A 27,068-nucleotide genomic window follows, 5' to 3' on the forward strand; every position below is an offset into this window, starting at 1 on the left:
TCATTTTTTTTTAAAAGTAGTTATCCTCTAGGCCACTAAGTCTTTCCTAACCTGCAGTGTTTCCTAACCTGCTCTACCACCTGGTGTTTCCTAACCTACTCTACCACCTGGTGTTTCCTAACCTGCTCTACCACCTGGTGTTTCATAACCTGCTCTACCACCTGGTGTTTCCTAACCTGCTCTACCACCTGGTGTTTCCTAACCTGCTCTACCACCTGGTGTTTCATAACCTGCTCTACCACCTGGTGTTTCCTAACCTGCTCTACCACCTGGTGTTTCCTAACCTGCTCTACCACCTGGTGTTTCATAACCTGCTCTACCACCTGGTGTTTCCTAACCTGCTCTACCACCTGGTGTTTCATAACCTGCTCTACCACCTGGTGTTTCCTAACCTGCTCTACCACCTGGTGTTTCCTAACCTGCTCTACCACCTGGTGTTTCCTAACCTGCTCTACCACCTGGTGTTTCCTAACCTGCTCTACCACCTGGTGTTTCATAACCTGCTCTACCACCTGGTGTTTCCTAACCTGCTCTACCACCTGGTGTTTCCTAACCTGCTCTACCACCTGGTGTTTCCTAACCTGCTCTACCACCTGGTGTTTCCTAACCTGCTCTACCACCTGGTGTTTCCTAACCTGCTCTACCACCTGGTGTTTCATAACCTGCACTACCATCTGGTGTTTAACCTAACCTGCTCTACCACCTGGTGTTTCTAACCTGCTCTACCACCTGGTGTTTCCTAACCTGCTCTACCACCTGGTGTTTCCTAACCTGCACTAACACCACCTGGTGTTTCATAACCTGCTCTACCACCTGGTGTTTCCTAACCTGCTCTACCACCTGGTGTTTCCTAACCTGCTCTACCACCTGGTGTTTCCTAACCTGCTCTACCACCTGGTGTTTCCTAACCTGCTCTACCACCTGGTGTTTCCTAACCAACTACCACCTGGTGTTTCTACCACCTGGTGTTTCATAACCTGCTCTACCACCTGGTGTTTCCTAACCTGCTCTACCACCTGGTGTTTCCTAACCTATAAACTACCACCTGGTGTTTCATAACCTGCTCTATTTTAAAAACCACCTGGTGTTTCCTAACCTGCTCTACCAACCTTCTGTGTTTCCTAACCCTAACCTGCACTACCACCTGGTGTTTCCTAACCTGCTCTACCACCTGGGAACCACCTGCTCTACCACCTGTTCTAACCTGCTCTACCATTTAACCTGCTGGTGTTTCCTAACCACCTGGTGTTTCCAACCTGCTCTACCACCTGGTGTTTCATAACCTGCTCTACCACCTGGTGTTCCACCTTCCTACCACCTCTACCACCTGGTGTTTAACCTTCCTACCACCTGGGGTTGTTTCCTAACCTGCTTCTACCACCACCTGGTGTTTCACTTAACCTGCTCTACCACCTGGTGTTTCATAACCTGCTCTACCACCTGGTGTTCTCCTAACCTGCTCTACCACCTGGTGTCTTCAAATTCCCTGCTCTACCATCTTCCTTCCTGCCCCCCTGTTGGCACATCCTCCTCTGCCCAAAACATCAAGGTCACCTTGCTGCATATCTAAACAATGACTTAGATAAGATTAGTCTTTCTCCTTATGTCTGACATTATCTTCCGCTAGGTAAATGCCCCTTTCATGGTTTCCACATGTCTAATTCTGCCAGCCTAGCAAACTGTTGGAAAAAATTGTGTTTGACCTAATCCTGCTAACAATTCTCTGTTAAGTGTCTTATCATTACTTTACCTGGTGTTTCCTAACCTGCTCTACCACCTGGTGTTTCCTAAGATAATCTGTGTGCTGCTTCGTATGGTTTTAAATGCATATGTGCTCTACCACCTGTCTATGTAAATAGTAACCTTTCTCTGCTCTTAAAGAAATTTAATAAGAAGATTTGGGAGCTGCTCTAGATTTCAATGCAGCCTTTACTATTTTGGCCTAACCTGTGTTGAAAAACTTTCTGGGTTTTCAACCTCTGCCAATGGTTCAGTGTCTAACATCTAATAGAACTCAAACCATTTTCTAAACTTTAATTCCACATTTTAGTTAGGAATAGGCTCATACTACTTTTCTATTTTTAACAAAACTCATTAAACAAAGCATGTCTTCCATGTATGCTGATGATTCAACCATACCCTTCAAAATATAAGCTAAAGGTCACCTGAAACCCTTACACAACGAGTTTCAGTCTGTTTTAAAACCAATGGAGCTGACAGTCTGGTCCATGAACATCTCTAAAGCTAAGCAAACCAAAATCTCTTCCTAAATGACTTCAGCTGAATCTGGTTGGCTGTGAACTTAGGACTAAATTACTTGGCATTACCTTAGATTTTTTTTTTTACCTTCATTTAACCAGGCAATGTCAGCTTAAGAACATGCTCTTATTTTCACCATGACGGCCTGGGCTCTAGTTGGGTTAACTGCCTGTTCAGTCGTGTGGGGCAGAACGACAGATTTGTACCTTGTCAGAAGCAGCACATTTTGATCTTCATTGTAATCAGAGGGCTAATATTAATACTATGCATGCCAGTCTCTCTTGGCTAAGAGCTGAGGAGAGACTGTCTGCATCACTTCTTATTTTTGTAAGAAACATTCATGTGTTGAAAATCCCAAATTGTTTGCATAGTCAATTTACACACAGCTCTGACACACACACTTACCCCACCAGACATGCCACCAGGGGTCTTTTCATAGTCCCCAAATCCAGAACAAATTAAAGAAAACATAAAGTATTATATAGAGTCCTTATTGCATGGAACTTCCTTCAATCTCATATTGCTCAAATACACAGCAAACCTGGTTTAAAAAAAACAGATAAAGCCACACCCCGTGGCACAACGTCTCTTCCCTATTTGACCTAGATAGTTTGTGTGTATGTAGGCTATGTGTGCCTTTTTAAAAATGTATGTAAACTCAGCAAAAAATAAACGTCCTCTCACTGTCAACTGTGTTTATTTTCTACAAACTTAACGTGTAAATATTTGTATGAACATAAAAAGATTCAACAACTGAGATATAAACTGAACAAGTTCCACAGACATGTGATTAACAGAAATGTAATAATGTGTCCCTGAACAAAGGCGGGGTCAAAATTAAAAGTAACAGTCAGTGTCTGGTGTGGCCACCAGCTGCATTAAGTACTTGTCGTAGCAGAATCAGAATTAGTTGGGTAACATAGTTTTATTTTCATAATATGCTTGTGAGATACTTGTCATTTAGAATGTATTTTGTTGTACTATAGTGTTGGCTGTTTTCAGTTCTCTGTTCTCTGTCAGGGTTCAGTTACTTGGGCCAAAGAAAGGGGAGAGGTCAAGCTTGTCTTCATATGTAAACGTATATTTTAAACCATGTGAAGGGATGATTGAGGGGGAACCAATTATCTCTTGGCTTGACAATGTCTGTGTGCCAGTCACTCCCTACCTTTCCCATCAGGGAGAGGAGGATGGCAGTGTCTTGAACCATTCTATGTTCCCTCTGAGGTTGCCCTTATCTTGACCTAGAGAGTCACTCTCCTCTCTGTGATCTTGTCCAGGAGGGGGTGTATTTGATATATGCCATTGGGTGAGGTAATGGTGTTGGTCCTGAGTGGTACCAAGAGTGAGATAAGAACATAGTTTAGGAGACAAAGCTGAACGATAATTTATAGGCAATGCTGTCTGGCTATGTGTGTCTTTGCTATAAAGGATCTCAGTTGCAATGTGTAAGCACTCTCAGAGAATTCATTTATAGACACTGAATTGATCTGAGAGTCACAGGGTTGTGATGGAGCTCATATGATTAAAGATGATAACTCTGACTTGTGTGTGGTTTGCTCTCATGATTTGGTAATACAGGAAATGTCCACTACATACTGCAGTGCATCTCCTCCTCATGGACTGCGCCAGATTTGTCAGTTCTTGCCGTGAGATGTTACCTCACTCTTCCCCCAGGGCACCTGCAAGTTCCCGGACATTTCTGGGGGGAATGGCCCTGGCCCTCACCCTCCAATCCAACAGGTCCCAGACGTGCTCAATGGGATTGAGAGTCAGGCTCTTCTCTGGCCATGGCAGAACACTGACATTCCTGTCACGCACAGAACGAGCAGTATGGCTGGTGGCATTGCCATGCTGGAGGGTCATGTCAGGATGAGCCTGCAGGAAGGGTACCACATGAGGGAGGAGGATGTCTTCCCTGTAACGCACAGCGTTGAGATTGCCTGCAATGACAACAAGTTCAGTCTGATGATGCTGTGACACACCGCCCCAGACCGTGACGGACCCTCCACCTCCAAATCGCTCCAGAGTACAGACTTCGGTGTAACGCTCATTCCTTTGACGATAGACGCAAATCCGACCATGGTGAGACAAAACTGCGACTCGTCAGTGAAGAGCACTTTTTGCCAGTCCTGTCTGGCCCAGCGACGGTGGGTTTGTAACCCACAGGTGACGTTGTTGCCAGTGATGTCTGGTGAGGACCTGCCTTACAACAGGCCTACAAGCCCTCAGTCCAGCCTCTCTCAGCCTATTGCGGACAATCTGAGTAAGCACTGATGGAGGGATTGTGCGTTCCTGGTGTAACTCGGGCAGTTGTTGCTATCCTGAACCTGTCCCGCAGGTGTCATGTTCAGATGTACCGATCCTGTGCAGGTGTTCTTGTCTAATGATGTTCTGTATTATGTCATTCTGTATTATGTTGCATGTTTTGTGTGGACCCCAGGAAGAGTAGCTGCTGCTTTTGCAACAGCTAATAGGGATCCTACTAAAATTCCAATACCAAATCTTTCCCTCGATCCTGACTAGTCTCCCAGTCCCTGCGCTGAACACATCCCAACATGCATCACCATAGGGAGGGGGTCATATTTCCTTGAGATGTGATGCTTGGCATTCAGGCCAAAGAGTTCAATCTTGGTTTCATCCGACCAGAGAATCTTGTTTCTCATGGCCTGAGAGTCTTTATGTGCCTTTTGGCAAACTCCAAGCGGGCTGTCATGTGCCTTTTACTGAGTGGCTTCCGCCTGGCCACTACCATAAAGGCTTGATTGGTGGAGTGCTGCAGAGATGGTTGTCCTTCTGGAAGGTTATCCCATATCCACAGAGAACCTCTAGAGCTCTGACAATAAGTGACCATCGGGTACTTGGTCACTTCCCTGACCAAGGCCTTTCTCCTCCGATTACTCAGTTTGGCCAGGCGGCCAGCTCTATAAAGAGTCTTGGTGGTTCCAAACTTCTTCTGTTTAAGAATTATGGAGGCGACTGTGTTCCTGGGAACTTTCAATGCTGCAGAAATTTGTTGATACCCTTCCCAAGATCTGTGCCTCGACACAATCCAGTCTTGGAGCTCTAGAGACAATTCCTTTGACCTCATGGCTTGGCTTTTGCTCTGACATGGACTGTCAACTGTGGGACCTTATATAGACAGGTGTGTGCCTTTTCAAATCATGTCCAATCAATTGAATTTACCACAGGTGGACTCCAATCAAGTTGTAAAAACATCTCAGGGATGATAAATGGGTCTGAATACTTATGTAAATAAAGTATTTCTGTTTTTTTAATATATTCTTTTTACAGATGTACAACAATCTAAATTCACTAAGAAAGTACATAAAAGTACATAAAAAGTCTGTTTTCACTTTGTTATTATGGGATATTGTGTGTAGATTGATGCGGAATTAAAAATAGATCTTAGAATAAGGCTGTAAAGTAACAAAATATGCAAAAAGTCAAGGGGTTTGAATCTTTCCGAATGCACTGTATAGTGTCATATAAATGTGTTTGTTGGCATTGTGTATCTCTGAGTCAGTGGTTGACAGCACAACACGATTCCAACCACAATGGGGGTTATTTCATACAACATATTAATTAAAGCCTAAATGCCACATCACATATCTTGATAAAAAAAAAATACAAAGAATGACATGCAGAATTGGCAGTTTCTATGTCGATCTTTATTTTGAATATCTTATCTTTCGCAAGACCGGTCAGAGTTACAGGTTCAATTGTCAATAGTCAAAATGAAATATACATGTACATCACTAGACATGTCACTGATGTTGAACATTTTGATACATATTTTAATATTGATATATAAGGCCCACTAATCTACTATTGTATTTACAAAATAACTAACTTGTTTTGAGGGTACTTTTTCTTAAATTCCAGTTTAGACCTGGCTATTTGAACTCACTGATTGGAATTAGCTAAATACGTTTTTTTACTGTGTTACATCTGGTGTAAAACAGTAGGCATATCCAAACAGAGTTCTAATTTGAGATACTTAGAACTAGATAAAAACATTATAAATCATGGGGCAAGAGCAATGTTACTGGAAAGGACTTCACTCTGACCATGTTGAGTAAGATGGATCACCTCAAAACATATTCTTTCATAAGTTTATCAATAGGAGTCCTGAGCAGCTTTGGACACTTTCCTCAACACAAACCCATCATAAAGAACCAGAAATAATTCAGAATAACAAAGTACCTATATCAAACAAGTGTTAATTCTGCTGTTCTTCTGACTTCTTATCCTCATTTCCATCTGAAGGACATCATCATCCACATTGTCTCCAGGAGGGACATGTTGCCATCTTTGTTCGATTTGTTGGATATGATGTGTGTTAACTCCATTTGGAGTAAATTGGGTGCTGTTCCCTAGTGTTTGCATTCATTATACTCATCATTTAGGGTGTCAGGAGTTAGGAAGGAAGGGATGGGATAGTCTAGAATTGAAGGGTCTGAAGAGTCTTATTCCATTACAAAGCCTTCTGTTGTGCGTTCTGTTCCTACTGCTCAACTTCAACATGAATCCAAGTGAAGGGATGAGGGGGAAAATAAAATCTGTGAGGAAAAAAAAAAAAAAATGTAGGTGAAAAAATAACCACATATAATCCTAAAAGAACAATAAGATGCTGCATTTCAAATCAACACCTACCCTTGAAACACTTTAAATCTGAAAGAATTAGATGGGTGTATCCAACATGGTGAAAATGTCACCTTGTCTGTCTGAGGCAAGTCTTATCTGAGCCCTCCAAATCTACTAGAAGTGTCAATGTGTACAGCCTAGGTGTCAATTTGGGTTACAAGAACAGACAAGAGATAACTACTGCACCTTTTTTGTGTTTCTGCTTAGAACAGACCGCAAGATTTTAGGTTCTCTTTGATAATGATGTCTGTCACGGCTCCGAACACAATCTCAACATTCTTTGTGTCCGTGGCGCAGGTCAAGTGAGAGTAGATTTCTTTGACACCCTTCTTCATGTTCAGCTCCTCAAACTGCTTCTTGATGTAGTCGCTGGCATCATCATACGTGTTGGGGCCTAGTGGCAGAGTAAGCAGGCAGCTCATGAAGTGGTTCTCAGTTGTTTTCAATTGTAGGTGATGAAGTTGACAGTATCTATTCTGTTGGCTAGTATCTTGCCACTGCATCATATTGCAGTAGAAGATAAAACATTTCCATCATTCCTGTCCTTGGGAAATCATGCGGTTTTACTATGCTGTTTTTACTTGTGGTTACTCTTACCATCGTAGTCGGGGAAGCAGATGCTTAGGTGGACCTTCTTGATCTTCTCCTCGAAAAGATCCTTCTTGTTGAGGAAGAGTACGATGGAGGTGGTGGCGAAGAACCTGTGGTTGCAAATACTGTTGAACAGGTGAAGAGACTCATGCATACGGTTCTGTGGTGAAAAGGAAAAATAGGCTTAGGTTAAGTGGCAACAATCTCACAGTTTCTATCATCAATCCTCACTCAGGCTAGATGAGTATGCGAACTATACTGAACAAAAATATAAACGCAACATGCAACAATTTCAAAGATTTTACTAAGTTACAGTTCATAAGGAAATCAGTCAATTGAAATAAATGCACTAGGCCCTAATCTATGGATTTCACATGACTGGGAATACAGATATGCATCTGTTGGTCACAGATACCTTAAAAAAAAGGTAGGGGCGTGGATCAGAGAACCAGTCAGTAACTGGTGTGACTACCATTTGCCTCATGCAGCGCGACACATCTCCTTCGCATAGAGTTGATCAGGTTGTTGATTGTGGTCTGTTGAATGTTGTCCCACTCCTCTTCAATGGCTGTGCGAAGTTGCTGGATATTGGTGGGAACTGGAACACTCTGTCGTACACGTCGATCCAGAACATTCCAAACATGCTCAATGGGTGACGTGTCTGGTGAGTATGCAGGCCACAGAAGAATTGGGAAATTTTCAGCTTCCAGGAATTTTGTACAGATCCTCGTGACATGGGGCCGTGCATTATCTTGCTGAAATATGAGGTGGTGGTGGCGGCAGATGAATTGCATGAATGACAATGGGCCTCAGGATCTAGCCATGGTTTCTCTACATTTAAATTGCCCTTGATAAAAGGCAATTGTGCTCGTTGTCCGTAGCTTATGCCTTCCCATACCATAACCCCACCGCAAGCATGGGGCACTCTGTTCACAACCTTGACCTCAGCAAACCGCTTGCCCACACGACGTCACACACGTGGTCTGCGGCTGTGAGGCCGGTTAGACGTACTGCCAATTCAATGAAAAGACGTTGAATATTCAATTCTCTGGTAACAGCTCTGACTGAAATTCCTCCAGTCAGAATGCGAATCGCACACTTGCTCACAACTTAAACTTGAGACATCTGTGGCATTGTGTTGTGTGACAAAACTGCACATTTTCGAGTGGCTTTTTATTGTCCTCAGCACAAGGTGCATCTGTGTAATGAGCATGCTGTTAAATCAGGTTCTTGATATGCCACACCTGTTAGGTGGATTGATTATCTTGGCAAAGGAGAAACGTTTACTAACGGGTGTAAACAAATTTGTGCAAAAACATTTGAGAGAAATAAGCTTTTTGTGCGTATGGAACATTTCTGGGATCTTTTATTTCAGCTCATGAAACATGAGACCAACACTTTACATGCGTTTGTATTTTTGTTTCGTGTATACTCTTAACAACATGTGCCAAACTCATTCCACAGAAGGCCGAGTGTCTACGGGTTTTCGTTCTTGGATGATTAATTAAGGTCACTAATTAGAAAGGAACTCCCCTCACCTGGTTGTCTAGGTCTTAATTGAAAGGAAAAAACTAAAACCTGCAGACATTCGCCCTCAATGGAATTAGTTTTACACACCTGCTCAAACCAAAGAGATGATCTAATTTCCTATTTTGGTCCTTTGGCAAGCACACAAACACAACTCTACATGTCTTCTGTGCTTGAACTGGGGTGATGTTATTAGGTACAGGACAGTGAGGCGATTGAGAAATCATATTGTATAGTCATCTGAGCTATGTCCTTGGGGAGTTTAACATGTATGGTAGGGTTAATAAACTTGTGACTGAATAATCCATTGTTTACTTGATGTCAGACTGGAGAAAATACCCTTCAGTTAGAATCAGAACATCTGATGCTCTTTCAATCTTACCAAATGGATCACAGTACAAAAAAAGAGAAATCCAAGTAAACAGTACAAAAGTACAACATTTGGACTAAAAGGGCCACATAGAGGCGGTCTGTCTCGATATGGAAAATCACAACTGTGACAAACTAGTTGAACTATCAGAGGTCAACTGTAAAGCCAAACCCACCACTTCATCGTCCTCTACAAGCACCATGTCATAAGCACTGAGGGCTCCGCAGAAGATGATGCAGGTTACACCCTCAAAACAATGGATCCACTTCTTTCTCTCCGACCGCTGGCCGCCCACATCGAACATCCTGTCAGGGGGATGGGTTAAAAAAGGGAGATGTTATACAGTGCCTTGCGAAAGTATTCACCCCCCTTGAACTTTGCGACCTTTTGCCACATTTCAGGCTTCAAACATAAAGATATAAAACTGTATTTTTTGTGAAGAATCAACAACAAGTGGGACACAATCATGAAGTGGAACGACATTTATTGGATATTTCAAACTTTTTTAACAAATCAAAAACTGAAAAATTGGGCGTGCAAAATTATTCAGCCCCCTTAAGTTAATACTTTGTAGCGCCACCTTTTGCTGCGATTACAGCTGTAAGTCGCTTGGGGTATGTCTCTATCAGTTTTGCACATCGAGAGACTGAATTTTTTTCCCATTCCTCCTTGCAAAACAGCTCGAGCTCAGTGAGGTTGAATGGAAAGCATTTGTGAACAGCAGTTTTCAGTTCTTTCTACAGATTCTCGATTGGATTCATGTCTGGACTTTGACTTGGCCATTCTAACACCTGGATATGTTCATTCTTGAACCATTCCATTGTAGATTTTGCTTTATGTTTTGGATCATTGTCTTGTTGGAAGACAAATCTCCGTCCCAGTCTCAGGTCTTTTGCAGACTACATCAGGTTTTCTTCCAGAATGGTCCTGTATTTGGCTACATCCATCTTCCCATCAATTTTAACCATCTTCCCTGTCCCTGCTGAAGAAAAGCAGGCCCAAACCATGATGCTGCCACCACCATGTTTGACAGTGGGGATCGTGTGTTCAGGGTGATGAGCTGTGTTGCTTTTACGCCAAACATAACGTTTTGCATTGTTGCCAAAAAGTTCAATTTTGGTTTCATCTGACCAGAGCACCTTCTTCCACATGTTTGGTGTGTCTCCCAGGTGGCTTGTGGCAAACTTTAAACAACACTTTTTATGGATATCTTTAAGAAATGGCTTTCTTCTTGCCACTCTTCCATAAAGGCCAGATTTGTGCAATATACGACTGATTGTTGTCCTATGGACAGAGTCTCCCACCTCAGCTGTAGATCTCTGCAGTTCATCCAGAGTGATCATGGGCCTCTTGGCTACATCTCTGATCAGTCTTCTCCTTGTATGAGCTGAAAGTTTAGAGGGACGGCCAGGTCTTGGTAGATTTGCAGTGGTCTGATACTCCTTCCATTTCAATATTATCGCTTGCACAGTGCTCCTTGGGATGTTTAAAGCTTGGGAAATCTTTTTGTATCCAAATCCGGCTTTAAACTTCTTCACAACAGTATCTCGGACCTGCCTGGTGTGTTCCTTGTTCTTCATGATGCTCTCTGCGCTTTTAACGGACCTCTGAGACTATCACAGTGCAGGTGCATTTATACGGAGACTTGATTACACACAGGTCGATTGTATTTATCATCATTGGTCATTTAGGTCAACATTGGATCATTCAGAGATCCTCACTGAACTTCTGGAGAGAGTTTGCTGCACTGAAAGTAAAGGGGCTGAATAATTTTGCACGCCCAATTTTTCAGTTTTTGATTTGTTAAATTTTTTTTTTTTAATAAAAATAAAATGTTGTTCCACTTCATGATTGTGTCCCACTTGTTGTTGATTCTTCACAAAAAAATACAGTTTTATATCTTTATGTTTGAAGCCTGAAATGTGGCAAAAGGTCGAAAGTTCAAGGGGGCCGAATACTTTCGCAAGGCACTGTATATGACTGTAAAGAGATAATCAACGATTGTGCAAAATCACACCCCAAGGGAAATGGAATGAACATGCAAGGATGTATGGAAGACCACTTTAGGCCCTTTGTGTTCTCCCTTGTTTGGCTAATATTCCCTCACCTGAAGTGCAGCTCTTTGCAGGAGAACTGCTCCTCGATGATACCGGTGGTCTTGACTCGAGAACGCAGCACATCTTGCTCATTGGGCAGGTAATCAGACTTTGTGATTCTGTCCAATTCTCCAAGATAGCTGTTGAGCGAGATTTCAGTTTAGCATACATTCACACCCCCATATAGAACATAATCATGCTCACCAACAAAGATATGACCTGAACTGTCATGAGAATGATATCATAACAAACTATAACAGTTGCTGTGACACTCACTAGCCAGCTGAGTCGTTGAGCTGGTACTCAGCTGCTCTCTCGAAGGAGGCCTGGACACCACTGTCACTCCAGAGCCTCTTGATGACATCAGCCAGCTCAGGGGGCATTGAGCCCTCTTCAATGGAGTCTGACAGGTTGGACAGCTTCTGCCCGTCTTCCTGCACCATGAAGTCAACTGGTGAGTTTTACTGCTACTAAAATGAAAATTTAATTCCATTGTATGGTAATTAGCTAAGCTAACAATGTAGTGTTGTTATTTCTATTTGAATAACATGTGCAATTACTGAAACTTCTGCTGGTGTCTCAATGTCTATCCGTGTGTGTCATTGAGGGCCTATTTGGTGGACCAGAAGGGTTAGAGATGCAGGGTGGGACTCACAGATCCCTTTGGTGATCCAAAGTCAATTGCCAGCATCTCCATGCCTCTGATAATGGCCAGAGCAGACTGCAAGATGTTACCATAGATGATCGCCCTGAACTCCAATTGTTCTTCTTTGGTATAACCACCTTGATGGAGAATTCTACCCAACACAAGAGGAAGAAAACAGTTAGAATTGTAATTTCAGTTTAAAATGCAACTGACATACAATGCTACCAACAACCATTATTGGCCAGAAGAACTAGTACTAGTCATTCTGCAGCAAGTGTTTTAGTGTTTTGTTCAGTAGTCATCAGGGTATATGTCAATTGTAGCTGCCACAATTTATTCTATCATGGTCCATTTTGTTTTCCCATATGATTATGAGCCATAAACTTATTGAACACCCAATTCACACCTTTTAGAGTGATGGTAAAGTATATGGACAAGGTTTGGTTGCATGTACATTAGGAGGGAGGAGGAATGACATGCAATGTCAAAGGTGTTTGTTTTGTTATACTCACTTCATCTGCTTTACAATTGTGCTCTTCCCAGACTCACCAGCACCTGGTAAAACAAAAGAAGAAGTAGATACACCTGTATGTTACAATGGCTTTCCCATGTACAAACACATCATCCTCATTCACCCTGTAGTTGGTTAAAGGGAACCTGAGGGCCAAAACATGACCTATGCAAAGAGATGTATAATGACAGCACATAGTGAAAGAGGAAGCTCAGCAGTTGCCCATCCCCTCCACTGGTACAGATCCAGCCCTCTGAGACACACAACATGACAAGCATTCAGTGGTGTTGCAGAAGTTACAGTTGTAGTTATTCCACAGCTGTTATATTATGACCTGTTGTTTTGTGTTTAGCTTTGTTTCTGCATGTTGTTGTTGCATTTGTACCATGAGTTTGGCTATAGACACATCTTATGGGATACATCCCATTGTAACAACATACTTAGCGGGTGGGGGGGGGGTAACAGAGCAATCAGAAATTAATAAACAAGTACTGGGCCATAGGGCAGACTGGGCTAAGCAGTGAAGTTGTATGTCATAATACCAGTAAGCTCATTTCCCTCTGGGCTTATATCAAACAAGACTGTCGCCACCAGCGGATTTGTTATCCCACACGCCACCTCAACGGGGTCATCTAGGCTTCCTGACTATTTGGAAATGAGCATATGAAAGGGTTTATGGCTAATGTGATGGACATCTGTCCCAATGGTTTAGCAGAGGCCAGTGTCCTTATTAGCGAAGGGCTAAATGGATGGGATTTGAGAATTCATATCGGCCGATATGTAAAGACGTCACTAGGAAGACGTCAGTCCATGAGGAATCGTGAGTTTGTGTCACTCTAAAAAGTTCCTGGGATAGTGTGTCCTTCTCTCCGTTGGTTCTTATCCACAAAGGTAGGCGAGAGGGCTACCTAGATAGGCTGGGGTGACTGGGCTGTCTCCATAATAGACCTATTTCACCATCAATATCTCCATGCATAGGTTTATTTTCCTGAAGGCAGGCCTGATATTCCTGAATAAAGCCATTCCTCCAAATTTAGGCCTATTTCTTCATGCTCTCCACAAGTAGGTTGTTATCTCTTAAGGTAAATGTGCACCAGTACATTGATACCTGATGCAACCAGAAGATGGCATTGGTTGTGGAGCATTGCATTCTGCAAAGTTCAATTGCTTTTTTACTTTTTAAAGCAAGAGGTGAGTAGTTACTGTTCTTGTACCCCAGATACAGAGCCTTCAGAAAGTGACTTATTCCACATGTTGTTGTGTTACAGACTGAATTAAATTAAATTGATGTTTTTTCTCACCCATCTACACACAATACCCCATAATAACAAAGTGAAAATATGTTGTTAGAAATGTTGGCTAATTTATAGAAAATTAAATAGAGAAATACACTTACAGTTGAAGTCGGAAGTTTACATACACTTAGGTTGGAGTCATTAAAACTCATTTTTCAACCACTCCACAAATTTCTTGTTAACAAACTATAGTTTTGTCAAGTCGGTTAGGACATCTACTTTGTGCATGACGCAAGTCATTTTTCCAACAATTGTTTACAGACAGATATTTCACTTATAATTCACTGTATCGCAATTCCAGTGGGGCAGAAGTTTACATACACTAAGTTGACCATGCCTTTAAACAGCTTGGAAAATTCCAGAAAGTTAAATCAAATCAAATCAAATGTATTTATATAGCCCTTCTTACATCAGCTGATCTCAAAGTGCTGTACAGAAACCCAGCCTAAAACCCCAAACAGCAAGCAATGCAGGTGTAAAAGCATGGCTTTAGAAACTTCTGATAGGCTAATTGACATCATTTGAGTCAATTGGAGATGTAGCTGTGGATGTATTTCAAGGCCTACCTTCAAACCCAGAGCCTCTTTGCTTGACATCATGGGAAAATCAAAAGAAATCAGCCAAGACCTCAGAAAATAAATTGTTGACCTCCACAAGTCTGGTTCATCCTTGGGAGCAATTTCCAAACACCTGAAGGTTCCACGTTCATCTGTACAAACAATAGTATGCAAGTATAAACACCATGGGACCACGCAGACGGCATACCGCTCAGGAAGGAGACACGTTCTGTCTCCTAGAGATTAACGTACTTTGGTGGGAAAAGTCCAAATCAATCCCAGAACAACAGCAAAGGACCTTGTGAAGATGCTGGAGGAAACTGGTACAAAAGTATCTATATCCAAAGTAAAACGAGACCTATAATCGACATAACCTGAATGGCCGCTCAGCAAGGAAGAAGCCACAGCTTCAAAACCGCCATAAAAAAGCCAGACTACAGTTTGCAACTGCAAATCGGGACAAAGATCATACCTTTTGGAGAAATGTCCTCTGGTCTGATGAAATAAAAATAGAACTGTTTAGCCATAATGACCATCGATATGTTTGGAAGGAAAAGGGTGAGGCTTGCAAGCCGAAGAACGTCATCCCAACTGTGAAGCATGGGGTGGGAGCATCATGTTGGGGGGTGCTTTGCTATAGCAGGGACTGGTGCACTTCACAAAATAGATGGCATCATGAGGTAGGAAAATTAGGTGGATATATTGAAGCAACATCTCAAGACATCAGTCAGGAAGTTAAAGCTTGGTCGCAAATGGGTCTTCCAAATGGACAATGACCCCAAGCATACTTCCAGAGTTGTGGCAAAATGGCTTAAGGACAACAAAGGCAAGGTATTGGAGTGGCCATCACAAAGCCCTGACCTCAATCTTATAGAACATTTGTGGGCAGAACTGAAAAAGTGTGTGCGAGCAAGGAGGCCTACAAACCTGACTCAGTTACACCAGCTCTGACAGGAGGAATGAGTCAAAATTCACCCAACTTAATGAGAGAAGCCTGTCGAAGCCTACCTTAAACATTTGATCCAAGTTAAACAATTTAAAGGCAATGCTACCAAATACTAATTTAATGCATTTAAACGTTTGACCCACTGGGAATGTGATGAAAGAAATAAAAACTTAAATAAATAATTCTCTCTACTATTCTTCTGACATTTTACATTCTTAAAATAAAGTGGTGATCCTAACTGACCTAAGACAGGGATTTTTTTTAACCAGGATTACATGTCAGGAATTGTGAAACTGATTTTAAATGTTTTAGGTGGCATCCTATGATGGTACCACGTTGAAAGTCACTGAGCTCTTCAGTACGGACCATTCTACTGCCAGTGTTTGTCTATGGAGATTGCATGGCTTTGTGCTCGATTTTATACACCTGTCAGCAACGGGTGTGGCTGAAATAGCCGAATCCACTAATTTGAATGGGTGTCCATATACTTTTGTTGTGTATCTCATTTAAATACGTATTCACACCCCTGAGTCAATACGTTGGAAACCCCTTTGGTAGCGAATACAGCTGTGAGTCTTCCTGGGTAAGGCTCTAAAGGTTTTGGACACTTGGATTGTACAATATTTGCACATTATTATTTGTTTAATTCTTCAAACTCGATCATGTTGGTTGTTGATTTAATTTATTTTATTTCACCTTTATTTAACCAGGCAAGTCAATTAAGAACACATTTTTATTTACAATGACGGCCTACAATGACAGCCTATTGATCATTGCTAGACAGCCATTTTCAAGTCTTTCCATCGATTTTCAAGCCAATTTAATTGAAAACTGTAAGTAGTCCACTCAGGAACATTCAATGCCTGCTTTCTTTTTTTTCTTTTTTTATCTACCAATAGGTGCTCTTCTTTGTAAGGCATTGGTAAACCTCCTTGGTCTTTGTGGTTGAATCTATGTTTGAATTTCAATGCTCGACTGAGGGATATTACAGATCATTGTGTGTGTGGGGTACAGAGATGAGGTAGTCATTAAAAAGTCATGTTAAACACTATTATTGCATACAAAGTGAGTCCATGCAACTTATTATATGACTTGATAAGCACATTTTTTTTATCCTGAACTTATTTAGGTTTGTCATAACAAAGGGGTTGAATACTTATTGACTCAAGACTTTCAGGCTCCTGAGTGGCGCAGCGGTGTAGGCACTGCATCACAGAGCTAAAGGCATCACTACAGACCCTGGTTCGATCCCGGGCTGTATCACAACCGGCCGTGATCAGGAGTCCCATAGGGGGACGCACAATTGGCCCAGTGTTGTCCGGGTTAGGGGTGAATCATTTCTGAAGGTACTGTAAATATCATACACTAAGCTCTGACAGCATTTTGTTGACTATGAAAAAATTGAAATGGATGATGTACCTACATTTCATTCAGAATACAGAACAACTTGGTCTTTAGTAGCCTAATTGTTACTCTGCCAGAGAATTAGCTTTGCTGCGTCTGTGTTGTGTTCTGCAGGAGCAGCAGGAGACACAAGGATTAATGGCTGTTAATTGCTGCTCTTCATCCACAAAGCCTCAACTCATTCTTTGGCTGCAATCCTACCAACTGGATTGTGGGTCATTTCACGTCTTCAGTTTTGCAATGTGTCAATATTTTACCAATTCCTTCAGCTGTCACAGCATCTCATTGGTTTAGTTTAAAATATGGACAATAACTACTACAATATGGTTATTTCGTTTAAAATATGGACAATAACGACTACAATATGGTTATTTCGTTTAAAATATGGACAATAACGACTACAATATGGTTATCTTAACCACCAAAACCTCATACCAGCAGGGGAAAGTATGCAATTTTTGATGCCTTAAACATGACAATTTCTCTCCTCCCAGTTACTGTTAGTGAGGGGTGTAGACAGGTGAGACAGGGGTTATGGTTTACAAGATGTTACATCTGCACATTTGATCTTTTTTAAATGAAAGTCTCTCCATTAATGTAAATTAATGTTGATAATATGATGATCTATGGCCCAGATAGTCATTTGTTCCTGTCAATTGATCCTAATAAGCTTTTGTTGCTGCTGGCCCTGATTACTCTGATGGTTGACCCTTCTGGGTTTCTCTGGCAGTCTTCTAATGTTGACCCTATTGTCTGCAAACTTTTACTGGATTGGTACCTGTTGTATTTGGCTTTTCATAATTGCTGTATTGTTCAGCATCTCCATTTGTCCCTTGTTATTTTCCCTGTCAATTAACTTGTGTCATTGGCCCTTGCTTTTTGCCATGTGTGATAACTACTTAGCATTTGATGATGCATGTTGCAGGCCATGATGTAACCCGGTGCTAGGGAATTTATTACAGGGAGTCTAAGTAGCAGGAAAGGAAGCATAATTGGGTTACCATGATCCTATGGGAAAGGCTGACTAAATCCTGCCCCTGAACCCTCACAAAGCTATTTATACCCAGAGCTCATGACACATCTACCGCTCATTGTTTTACATACTGTATTGAGACGCATGCTGCTGATATGTCAACATTCATAACTGTTGCCACTTCTACAGAGAGTCATATAGCCCTGTTTTCATAACCTACGAAGACAATATAGGGCTCTTCTAAATCCTCCCAGAGCCAAACATTAACACTAATCTGATTCCCTGCTAGGTAGTGTTCCAGATTTTCTACTTTACAGACTTTTCTCTGAGTCTAATATCTATTGAAGTAGCTAATATAGAAATAGACTCACAATTTCCCTTCTAGTAGTTATGAATCAACACGTTCCATTTCAGGGGAACTTAAAAAACAATGCTCAGCTATCAACCTTATGGTTGCTGAGAAACATTGAATGACCCCATACTACAGTAACGACTCTCATACAGATTGTCATTATGAGAGAATTTGTTGTTTCAATCAAGGGAAATGGTATTGTCTTTTATTATGGTGTTTTCTAACACCTCTGACCCCACAAATCCTACGATTTCTCATTTCAGTCTTGAGGTAACAGAAGCAGTCACTCTTGGACTTATCTGATTTAATGTAAGCTACTTTCAGCGTGACATGCTTATCTGTTTACATCCAGGCCGTGTTACAGTGACATGCCAATTCCCATTCACGTTGAATGTGCAAAGGCAGAACACCAATGTAATATATAACAGATTACCGTTAAGCTCTTGTCATATATAACTGAGGCTAGATATCAGGATCGATGCTAGTGTTCTGATTGAGTAGAGGCCTAATAAGTTTAGCCTGTTTTTGAACGCACCATTTCAGCATTGGCAAGTTTCCACAAATCTAGAAGTGTTACACAATGGGAAAAGTCCATTCCATTGATCACAATTCTGATCATTTAAGACATTTTTATAGGTTTAGCCTGTTTTTGAATGCACCATTTCAGCATTGTCACGTTTCCATAAATCTAGAAGTGTTAAACAATTGGAAAAGGTCATTACATTGATCAAAATGATATTTTTAGCTACATTGAATGTTCCAGAAGGACCTTGAGCAACAAGCGCCATCGATCAAGGTACAATATCAAAGTGATGAAGAATTCACAACAACTATGCTAACTTCGCCAGGGAATATTCAGTCTCATATAATTCCAACTGTTATCATCAGTGTAACCTACTAAAGTCCATCTTATCTAATACGTAAGCTCATACAGAGGTTGGGTATGGCTGATGCTTAGGGTCATACAGGTTGGCATGACTGCTCATTGCAAAACAACATTTATTTTCTTCACATGATGTAAAATTAAACTATTTATGCCTTTCATTGCTGTGCAATTTCCAATACAATGCCCCCTAACAAAAACTGTTTGACTCTCAAATCTCTCAAAGATCAGGGCACATAGTTGCATAATATTCAACCAATATCTTTCTTTCAGCTTTTTTTAAGAAGATGATGATATCCTGATTGTTTGCATCAGACACTGCTATGGTCTATGCCTGACAGACCATAAGCCAGTTAAGGGTCTCATTCTACTTTTCTGAAGTTTCAGAAGAAGCCCCACAAGCACAACAGCTCCTTACCAAGCAGCAGAAGCTTGACTGTCTTGGATTCTTTGTCTGCATCCTCCGCCAGCTGCTTTTCCAGCTCCTTGGACTTTGCGGCTAATGCCTTGTCTTCGACACTTCCTCCAGCTCCCATTTTGAACTTTGGGTCTTTCTCACTCCTTCAAGTCAAGATCCTGTGTGGTACGGAAATGCGGCCGTCCGCTCCCGCCGCCTGTTTGGTGCACTGGGAGACAGGCAAAAAGGAGGGCAGAGGTGGGGGCTGGGAACAAGGGGTCCTGGCCTCAGTCAGGGGTTGGTGGATGGAGGAAGAGGACTCTGGAGATGTATGCTGGCACGCAGTCGGACAATCACTACTTGGGGACTAAGGGAAGCTGTCTTCTCTCTGGTGTTAGCCCTCCCTTATTCCCCTACGTTACACCTGACATCTTGAAATCAGGTTGGGATTGGGCAGGGCTTTTTCTGACGTTCCCATGGGAACCATTAGATCCAATTAGGATGAAGTAGAGGGCAAAAGTGAAGGGTAAAAAAAGCAAACGCCATAGGGTTTAGAAAGAGATGGGTGGATTAGAAATAGAGAAGGTCTGGTTTTTTATAGCTCAATGCTCTGGGTGTTCAAAGTTGACTTTCTCTACCTCTTGCACAGTTTAGCTCCCCCAGCCTCTGTCAAGTATGGCTCAAAAAGAGATGGTGTCAGGTGTGATAATGTTCTTGTTCTTCTTGTTCTCATTTAGAATAAACTTATAACCACAGAAATAAAACAATATGATGTGCTCTGTCCTGTTTATGCTGTAGGGATTTGTAAATACTTTTTAGATTTTACCAGACTTTAAGTGACAATTGGCTTACAAACCTGAGCCATGAAAATACGCTAATTGTCACAAAGGCATTTCTACAGCATAAGACCTTGGCTTTGTGTCTTTACTGGTGAAGGATGGAGAGTTTAACAAGCATCAGGTATTTACATTTTTTAAAAACCTTTATTTAACTAAGCAAGAAAGTTAAGAATACATTTTTATTTACAATGATGGCCTACCAAAGGGCCTCCTGCGGGTACTGGGGCTGGGATTAAAAATATAAATATAGGGCAAACACTCATCACGACAAGAGAGACACCACAACACTACATAAAGAGAGACCTAAGACAACAACACAGCATGGCAGCAGCACATGACAACACAGCATGGGAGCAACACAACATGACAACAATACGGTAGCAACAAAACATGGTACAAACATTATTGGGCACAGACAACAGCACAAAGGCAAGAAGGTATAGACAACAATACATCACATGAAGCAGCCACAACTGTCAGTAAGAGTGTCCATGACTGAGTCTTTGAATGAAGAGATGGAGATAAAACTGTCCAGTTTGAGTGATTTGTTTTTTTTATAGCTCGTTCCAGTCGCTAGCTGCAGCGAACTGAAAAGAGGAGCGACCCAGGGATATGTGTACTTTGGGGACCTTTAACAGAATGTGACTGGCAGAACGGGTGTTGTATGTGGAGGATGAGGGCTATTGTAGGTATCTCAGATAGGGGGAAGTGAGGCCTAAGAGGGTTTTATAAATATGCATCAACCAGTGGGTCTTGCAACAGGTATACAGAGATGACCAGTTTACACAGTATAGAGTGCAGTGATGTGTCCTATAAGGAGCATTGGTGGCTAATCTGATGGCTGAATGGTAAAGAACATCTAGCCACTGGAGAGTACCCTTAGCTGCCGATCTATAAATTACATCTCTGTAATCTAGCATGGGTAGAATGGTCATCTGAATCAGGGTAAGTTTTGCAGCTGGGGTGAAAGAGGAGGGATTACGATAGAGGAAACCAAGTCTAGATTTAACTTTAGCCTGCAGATTTGATATGTGCTGAGAGAAGGACAGTGTACCGTCTAGCCATACTCCCAAGTACTTGTATGAGGTGACTACCTCAAGCTCTAAACCCTCAGAGGTAGTAATCACACTGGTGGGGAGAGGAGCATTATTCTTACCAAACCACATGACTTTTGTTTTAAAGGTGTTCAGAACAAGTTTAATGGCAGAGAAAGCTTGTTGGACACTAAGAAAGCTTTGTTTTAGCTAGTTCAACACAAAATCCGGGGAGGGGCCAGCTGAGTATAAGACTGTATCATCTGCATATAAATGGATGAGAGCACTTTCTACTGCCTGAGCTATGTTGTTGATGTAAATTCAGAATAACATGGGTCCTAGAATTGAGCCTTCTGGTACTCCCTTGGTGACAGTTCCTGGCACGGCACGGGTGAGGTATCGGTTGAGAATAGAAGCCTTGTGAGTTCTACCACTTACAAAGAAGCATAAGTCAGTGGGTTACCCCACTGGCCTTTTATACTCAGATGAGGAGAGAGACAATGGGAACAGACAGAGATTGCACACATCTCAGACTACTGTGTCATGGATCAGCACAAAGATTTACTGTAATCAGCAGTTTTCTAATAATAATCAACTTTTTCCCAGATAAGAATGTTGACAGGGTGCCTTCTGTGCACAGTGCCATCTGTGCTTCCATGTGCCTAATTGAAAATATCAGCTATTTATAGATGCATTTTGCAGAAGTTTTCATAACCAAGAACTTTGCATGTAGTGAACTCCAAGGTGGACTACATCTGTATCAAAACAATAGAGACATGAACAGCTAGCTACTGTTTGACCAGACTTAGTTGTAAACAAAGTAACAAAGGCAATTCTAATGTAAAAATGCTTCATGCACCTGATATCGCTTTGAATTATATATGTTAATCAAGGTTATTATGGTTTTGTGTTTTTATTTTATTTTGTATTTATTTCTCCTGTTTTATTAAGACAGTATGCATATTTTCCCTGTTTTTCTGTCTGGCCTTCCATTAAATTGAGTTAAGGAGGAAACCAACACATTTTAAGCCTGAATGGAGGATGATTTATGTACGAACAGGTCGCCGAGGGACAAAAATGTATCACCCGCTGGGCTGACTGCATCGACACCATAGACATGAAAACCAGTAGATAGTGATAGCGCTGACATCATCCACATATTCCTATTGAAAATAGGCTTTCTTGGGTAGACCAGGGCTTTTGGTTCCACTAGGTTGCTTCACAGTAGACGACCAGCAGAGCTTGTGACTTCACGCTCCAGACAGACACTGGGGGTCTGGTCGGCATCTAGAGGCAATACGACATCAGGAAGAACTACGCCCTCTAGGGGTCTTGGCACTAATTGGGACATTTCCGGGATATCGACGTCTGATCACCTTAATCTGAATGTGACTTGGATCTAAAAGGAATTGCTCTGAGACTGGCACAACAATATTTATTTAAAATGAATATCGCCGAGACTAGTACATGTAAGAAGAATCAAGTTAGCTCCTTAGCCAATTTCTCCTCCTGTGAGCTAGTGATAGCCAGTGATAGTGATGCACAAGCTAGGCCTATTTGAAACATCGCCATCTCCTGGCAGCTTTTACCCGATAGTTTCAGTAGCTTGAAATTCCGCAAAAAGCTTGAAAACTCCATTGAAAAACCCATTTGATTTTATGCCCAATTATTCATTTTTTTGGTGAAAAATAAATAAATAAATAAATGAACATTCTTCATGATTGTTTTTATACTAGTTAGTTTTGGAATTAAATATACTAGTTTCAGTATAGTTTAGTTTTTCTAACGGATTTGTTAATTATTTTATTTCAGTTTACTAAATCGTTTTAGTTGAACTTTTAGTTTACTATAATAACCGTGATGTGGACAAACTCAAATGGTGTGGCACTGGTTGTGGTTAGCTAGGTAGTAGGCTCTAACTTTGCTGCATGAAGAAAAAGCAAGATATTGGCCCTTCCACCTTCAGATACTATGAGATTGCCCAACCTGGAAAAAAAGAGAGAAAAAGAGAGAAATTTAGAGAGAGATCTTATCTGACGTCTCATGGCAAGAAGTGGGTTGCAGGGAAATTAGGCCCCCACAAATGCTTCAGAGAGTAAAACAGGCGGCTAATTAGGGCATCCTCCAATTCCGTAGTCCCTTTCTAATTCTGACCCTTCAAGCTTTGACTCTGTCCTTCCTGCTGCATCCTGGGATTGGCCTGGTGCAGCTGATCTGTTGATAAGATTATCCAGAGAACCCTGTTAAATCTTGGGCAACAGTTTAGGCCAGCAGATGGCCACTAACTGTGAGAGGGGTGCTGGTTATGAGGTGTAGTGCAGTGTTGGTTGTACAGTAGCAGGGAACAAGGGTAATGATACTAGTTCACCTCTCTTTCAGAATAGTTCCACCCTCTCTGCTCACCTGAGTGACAAGTCAGCCGGTCAGACCTTTGAGTAAGAAGTAAGAGGGTGATTGGATAAATGCACATCCAACTGCCCCTAAGACACTGTTCATTATTAACTACTTTAGTTCATCTGAGGGTGACTGAGGTGGACGCTCTGGACGTTTGAATATGTTGATTCATCTCATCCGACCATCACCAAAAAACAAAAAAAGTTTGTGAATTTGCACATGCACTTACACATGATGAAGGCGCAACAGCTCCTTTTCAACCTCAGGAGGCCGAAGAAATTTGGCTTGGCACCCAAAACCCTCCCACTTTTACAGATGCACAATTGAGAGCATACTGTTGGGCTGTATCACCGCCTGCTACGGCAACTGCACAGCCAACAACCTTAAGGCTCTCTAGAGGGGGGTACGGTCTGACCAATGCATCACCCGGAGCAAACTACCTGCCCTCCAGGACACCTACAGCAGCTGATGTCACAGGAAGGCCAAAAAGATCATCAAGGACGACAACAACCACCCGAGCCATTGCCTGTTCACCCCGCTTTCATCCAGAAGGCGAGGTCAGAAAAGGTGCATCAAAGCTGGGACTGAGAGACTGAAAAACAACTTCTATCTCAATGCCATCAGACTGTTAAATAGCCATCGCTAGCACATTAGAGGATGCTGCCTATATACATAGACTTGAAATCCCTGGCCATGTCAATAAATGGAACACTAGTCAATTTAATCAAATTTACATATTTTGCATTACTCATCTCATATGTATGTACTGTATTCTATTCTATTGTATCTTAGTCTATGCCGCTCTGACATTGCTCGTCCATATATTTATATATTCTTAGTTACATTATTTTACTTAGATTTGTGTGTATTGGGTATATGTTGTGAAATTGTTAGATATTACTTGTTAGATAATACTGCACTGTCGGAGCTAGAAACACATGCATTTCGCTACACCCGCAATAACATCTGCTAAACAAGTGTATGTTACCAATAACTTTGATTTGATTATATTGACCAGATACTCTAGTCTAGTGCCTGCTCTGCAATGAAAAATAAATGTCTTCAAAAATGGAAGGCAATCCGGAGGAGCCTAGATCAGGTGGGACCATTCTAGCCAATGCGAGGACAGATACGCGTGTGAACAACAGGCACAACGCTTTCCACTAGTTACTACATCCACAAAGTCAACGTGGCTATATCATAAATGTTCACGAAAACAAAAATGCTAATCCACCAATGGTGTTAATTTAAGGTTAGTCATAAGGTTAGCAGTGAGGTCAGGGTTTAAAATCAAAATTTAAGGAAATAAATTGTAGAAATATGCGGGGTGTTGACTTTGTGGCTGTGGTAACTAGTGACGACCAGGCACAACTCCGATAGTTTTTTTCTCAAAGTTGCCGGGATGTCACGTGTCCTACTTACGTCAGCACACTCGTAACAACCCAAATACTGCGAAACGTATGTTCGAGCAAATAAGCCATTACATTTACTGTTAACCAAATTCGACACTCTCGTTGACCTCCTCCACAAAAACTCCTCGCTATGGGGAGCAAAAAAAAATAAACAAACGAAGAGCGCCACCTGCTGGAGAACACTTATCCCTCTCGCTTTGCATCTTCCTCTCGGTCAAGTCCAGCAAAGCCTGTAATGTCAATGAGTCTCACGAAACTAAGACAGCAATAAATGATCCAATTGTTTAGCTAACGAGATATATATATTTATACATTCGGTGGAGATATGTATTTACTCAAGCAAATAGCTATTGCAGCAATATAGCTACTTAGTTAGAAAATAAGTTCACATTTCTGGAATATTTCCAAAGATCTTTGTTTTGAAAAAACGATTAGCTTGCTGGCTAGCGAAGTTACCAGTGAAAACAACTGTTATAAGGCTGTATTCGGGACGTCTGAGAGAAACAAACTGTCAGCTACAGCAAGGTTATCAGTTGTTTCCTGGGCGAGGACAAGACAAGTGCTACAACTTTCTGCATCAGCTCTTCGTGCTGAGCCAGGCCTCAACCATGGCAGGTGGTAAGTACACACAGACAGAGCAGCTAAACTGAATTCTATGTTGCATTCTTAACAAAGTGGGAAGGTGGTAATTATCAATTGTGACGTTATAAATTCAAATTGAATGCATACTTTGAACTCATTGAAAAACGCAGATTGTCTAATGGCTAAGCTGCTTCATCCATAAACCAAAAGTGCGGCTTTCATGCCTGTAAACAAATTAGTGTTCAAAAACCACATGAATAGATTACTTTTTAAAATAATGTTTGTTGGTAAATTTAACTGCTGAAAATGCTGTTGAGGCTATTTCCTTAGGTCAGCATGTGGGAGAAGTTGGAGCTCAGGGATGATATGAGTTTCCCACTAGTAATATGGCGTTTAAAACAACTGGGAACTCTGAAAAAAGAGTGACGTCAGTGATCTTCGGGGCCGGATCTCGGAGCTCTAGAAAGAGAGGACCGAGTTGGTTGACCGTTCAAATAGATTTTTCCCAGCTGGAGCTCGTTTTTTTCAGAGTTTCCAGTTACTAAAGCACATTTCATTCGTAGGCCTATCTGTACTGGCAAAAACATCTACTACTCACCGGGAGCCTCTTAGGATCACTCACCGTTTGCCCATCCTCAACTTTCTTCACAGGTATAGCATAGGACACCTTCTGTACAACTCTGACCCTGGCAACCTCCCTCTCCAGCACAGGACACTTGCACGGTATACCGGTACTACTGTAATATGGTGGCGAGGGGGGGATGCAGACCTTGATCAGTCTTCTGTTGTTACATTTTTACATTTATTTTTTAAACATTTAACCTTCATTTAACTAGGCAAGTAAGTTAAGAACAAATTCTTATTTTACAATGACGGCCTTACCGGGGAACAGTGTGTTAACTGCCTTGTTCAGGGGCAGAAAGGACAGATTTTTACCTTGTCAGCTTGGGATTCGATCAACAACGCTCTAACCACTACGCTACCTCCTGCCCCATTTGATATATTGGAGCAGCGCACAGAGCGAGCAAAGTTCATAGCCTACATTGTATATCATTTCATCCCTGGTATAACCAAGAGCACATGGTGTATGGAGCGATTTCAGTGCCAACAGAAATTGTATTTGAATTCCATAATTCTGAATTTGTATTAGGATTTTGAATTTAATGTTTTTATTTGTAATACACAAATGTAATCATTTAATTAATAAATTGAACTTGTATTTCATGATTTGAAACTAAATTGAGTGAATATTGCATTCCGTTTTCAAATTAAATTTTAACATTAAAATTCAATATTTATGTATTCAGTTTCAGAATGGTAGATTTTGTATTCATTGTCTTTGTGGCAAGTTTACAA

At 41.5% G+C, this 27,068-nt stretch overlaps 2 protein-coding genes and 1 long non-coding RNA gene across 19 annotated transcripts in view; 1 reads left to right on the plus strand and 2 right to left on the minus strand.

Moving 5' to 3' along the window:
- On the minus strand, positions 1 to 1,434 carry LOC127910312 (uncharacterized). Of its 13 annotated transcripts, XR_008074281.1 has the most exons (5): positions 1,257 to 1,289; positions 1,133 to 1,159; positions 963 to 1,004; positions 787 to 921; positions 1 to 674 (listed from the first exon to the last, which is right to left on the minus strand). It is a non-coding gene; the product is annotated as an uncharacterized LOC127910312 (long non-coding RNA). The 13 variants fall into 13 exon arrangements; XR_008074288.1 differs by lacking the exons at positions 963 to 1,004; positions 1,257 to 1,289 and adding an exon at positions 1,402 to 1,434 and having other exon boundaries at positions 1 to 647; positions 787 to 828; XR_008074283.1 differs by lacking the exons at positions 1,133 to 1,159; positions 1,257 to 1,289 and adding an exon at positions 1,397 to 1,419 and having other exon boundaries at positions 1 to 647; positions 787 to 840; positions 963 to 1,026.
- Positions 1,435 to 5,893: 4,459 nt separating this feature from the next.
- Positions 5,894 to 26,446, minus strand: LOC118372451 (guanine nucleotide-binding protein G(t) subunit alpha-2-like). Of its 3 annotated transcripts, none has more exons than XM_052473539.1 (9): positions 26,335 to 26,446; positions 12,646 to 12,688; positions 12,143 to 12,284; positions 11,764 to 11,921; positions 11,499 to 11,627; positions 9,567 to 9,696; positions 7,501 to 7,654; positions 7,090 to 7,297; positions 5,894 to 6,818 (listed from the first exon to the last, which is right to left on the minus strand). In XM_052473539.1, exons 2-8 carry the CDS (start codon positions 12,648 to 12,650, stop codon positions 7,107 to 7,109), a joined length of 909 nt encoding a protein of 302 aa, XP_052329499.1. In that variant the 5' UTR covers positions 12,651 to 12,688; positions 26,335 to 26,446; the 3' UTR covers positions 5,894 to 6,818; positions 7,090 to 7,106. The 3 variants fall into 3 exon arrangements, with proteins under 3 accessions (XP_052329499.1, XP_052329498.1, XP_035614249.2); XM_052473538.1 differs by having other exon boundaries at positions 26,311 to 26,409; XM_035758356.2 differs by lacking the exon at positions 26,335 to 26,446 and adding an exon at positions 19,473 to 19,861.
- Positions 25,209 to 27,068, plus strand: part of LOC118372453 (AMP deaminase 2-like) — a 63,684-nt gene continuing 61,824 nt past the window's right edge. The window contains exons 1-2 of one of the 3 annotated variants that reach the window (XM_052473530.1): positions 25,678 to 25,748; positions 26,364 to 26,435. Coding sequence is in view for 1 of the 3 variants with exons in the window: in XM_052473528.1 (XP_052329488.1) it covers positions 25,739 to 25,748 (10 nt within the window). In the remaining 2 variants the exon portion in view is untranslated. Of the gene's footprint in view, positions 25,749 to 26,343; positions 26,436 to 27,068 lie in introns of those variants that run through there. The other 2 variants (XM_052473528.1, XM_052473532.1) reach the window with 2 other exon arrangements.

Source organism: Oncorhynchus keta, chromosome 21, assembly GCF_023373465.1.
Source record: "Oncorhynchus keta strain PuntledgeMale-10-30-2019 chromosome 21, Oket_V2, whole genome shotgun sequence".
Classification (NCBI taxonomy): Eukaryota; Metazoa; Chordata; class Actinopteri; order Salmoniformes; family Salmonidae; genus Oncorhynchus; species Oncorhynchus keta.

Excerpts from the sequence above, each read along its gene's own strand:
- LOC118372451 (XM_035758356.2), bottom strand. The coding sequence starts at position 19,590 with ATGGGAGCTGGAGGAAGTGTCGAAGACAAGGCATTAGCCGCAAAGTCC. Across the intron at positions 11,922-12,142 it reads TTGGATCACCAAAGGGATCT|GAAGACGGGCAGAAGCTGTC; the intron begins GTGAGTCCCACC and ends TTCATGGTGCAG. Across the intron at positions 11,628-11,763 it reads CTCAACGACTCAGCTGGCTA|CTATCTTGGAGAATTGGACA; the intron begins GTGAGTGTCACA and ends CTCGCTCAACAG.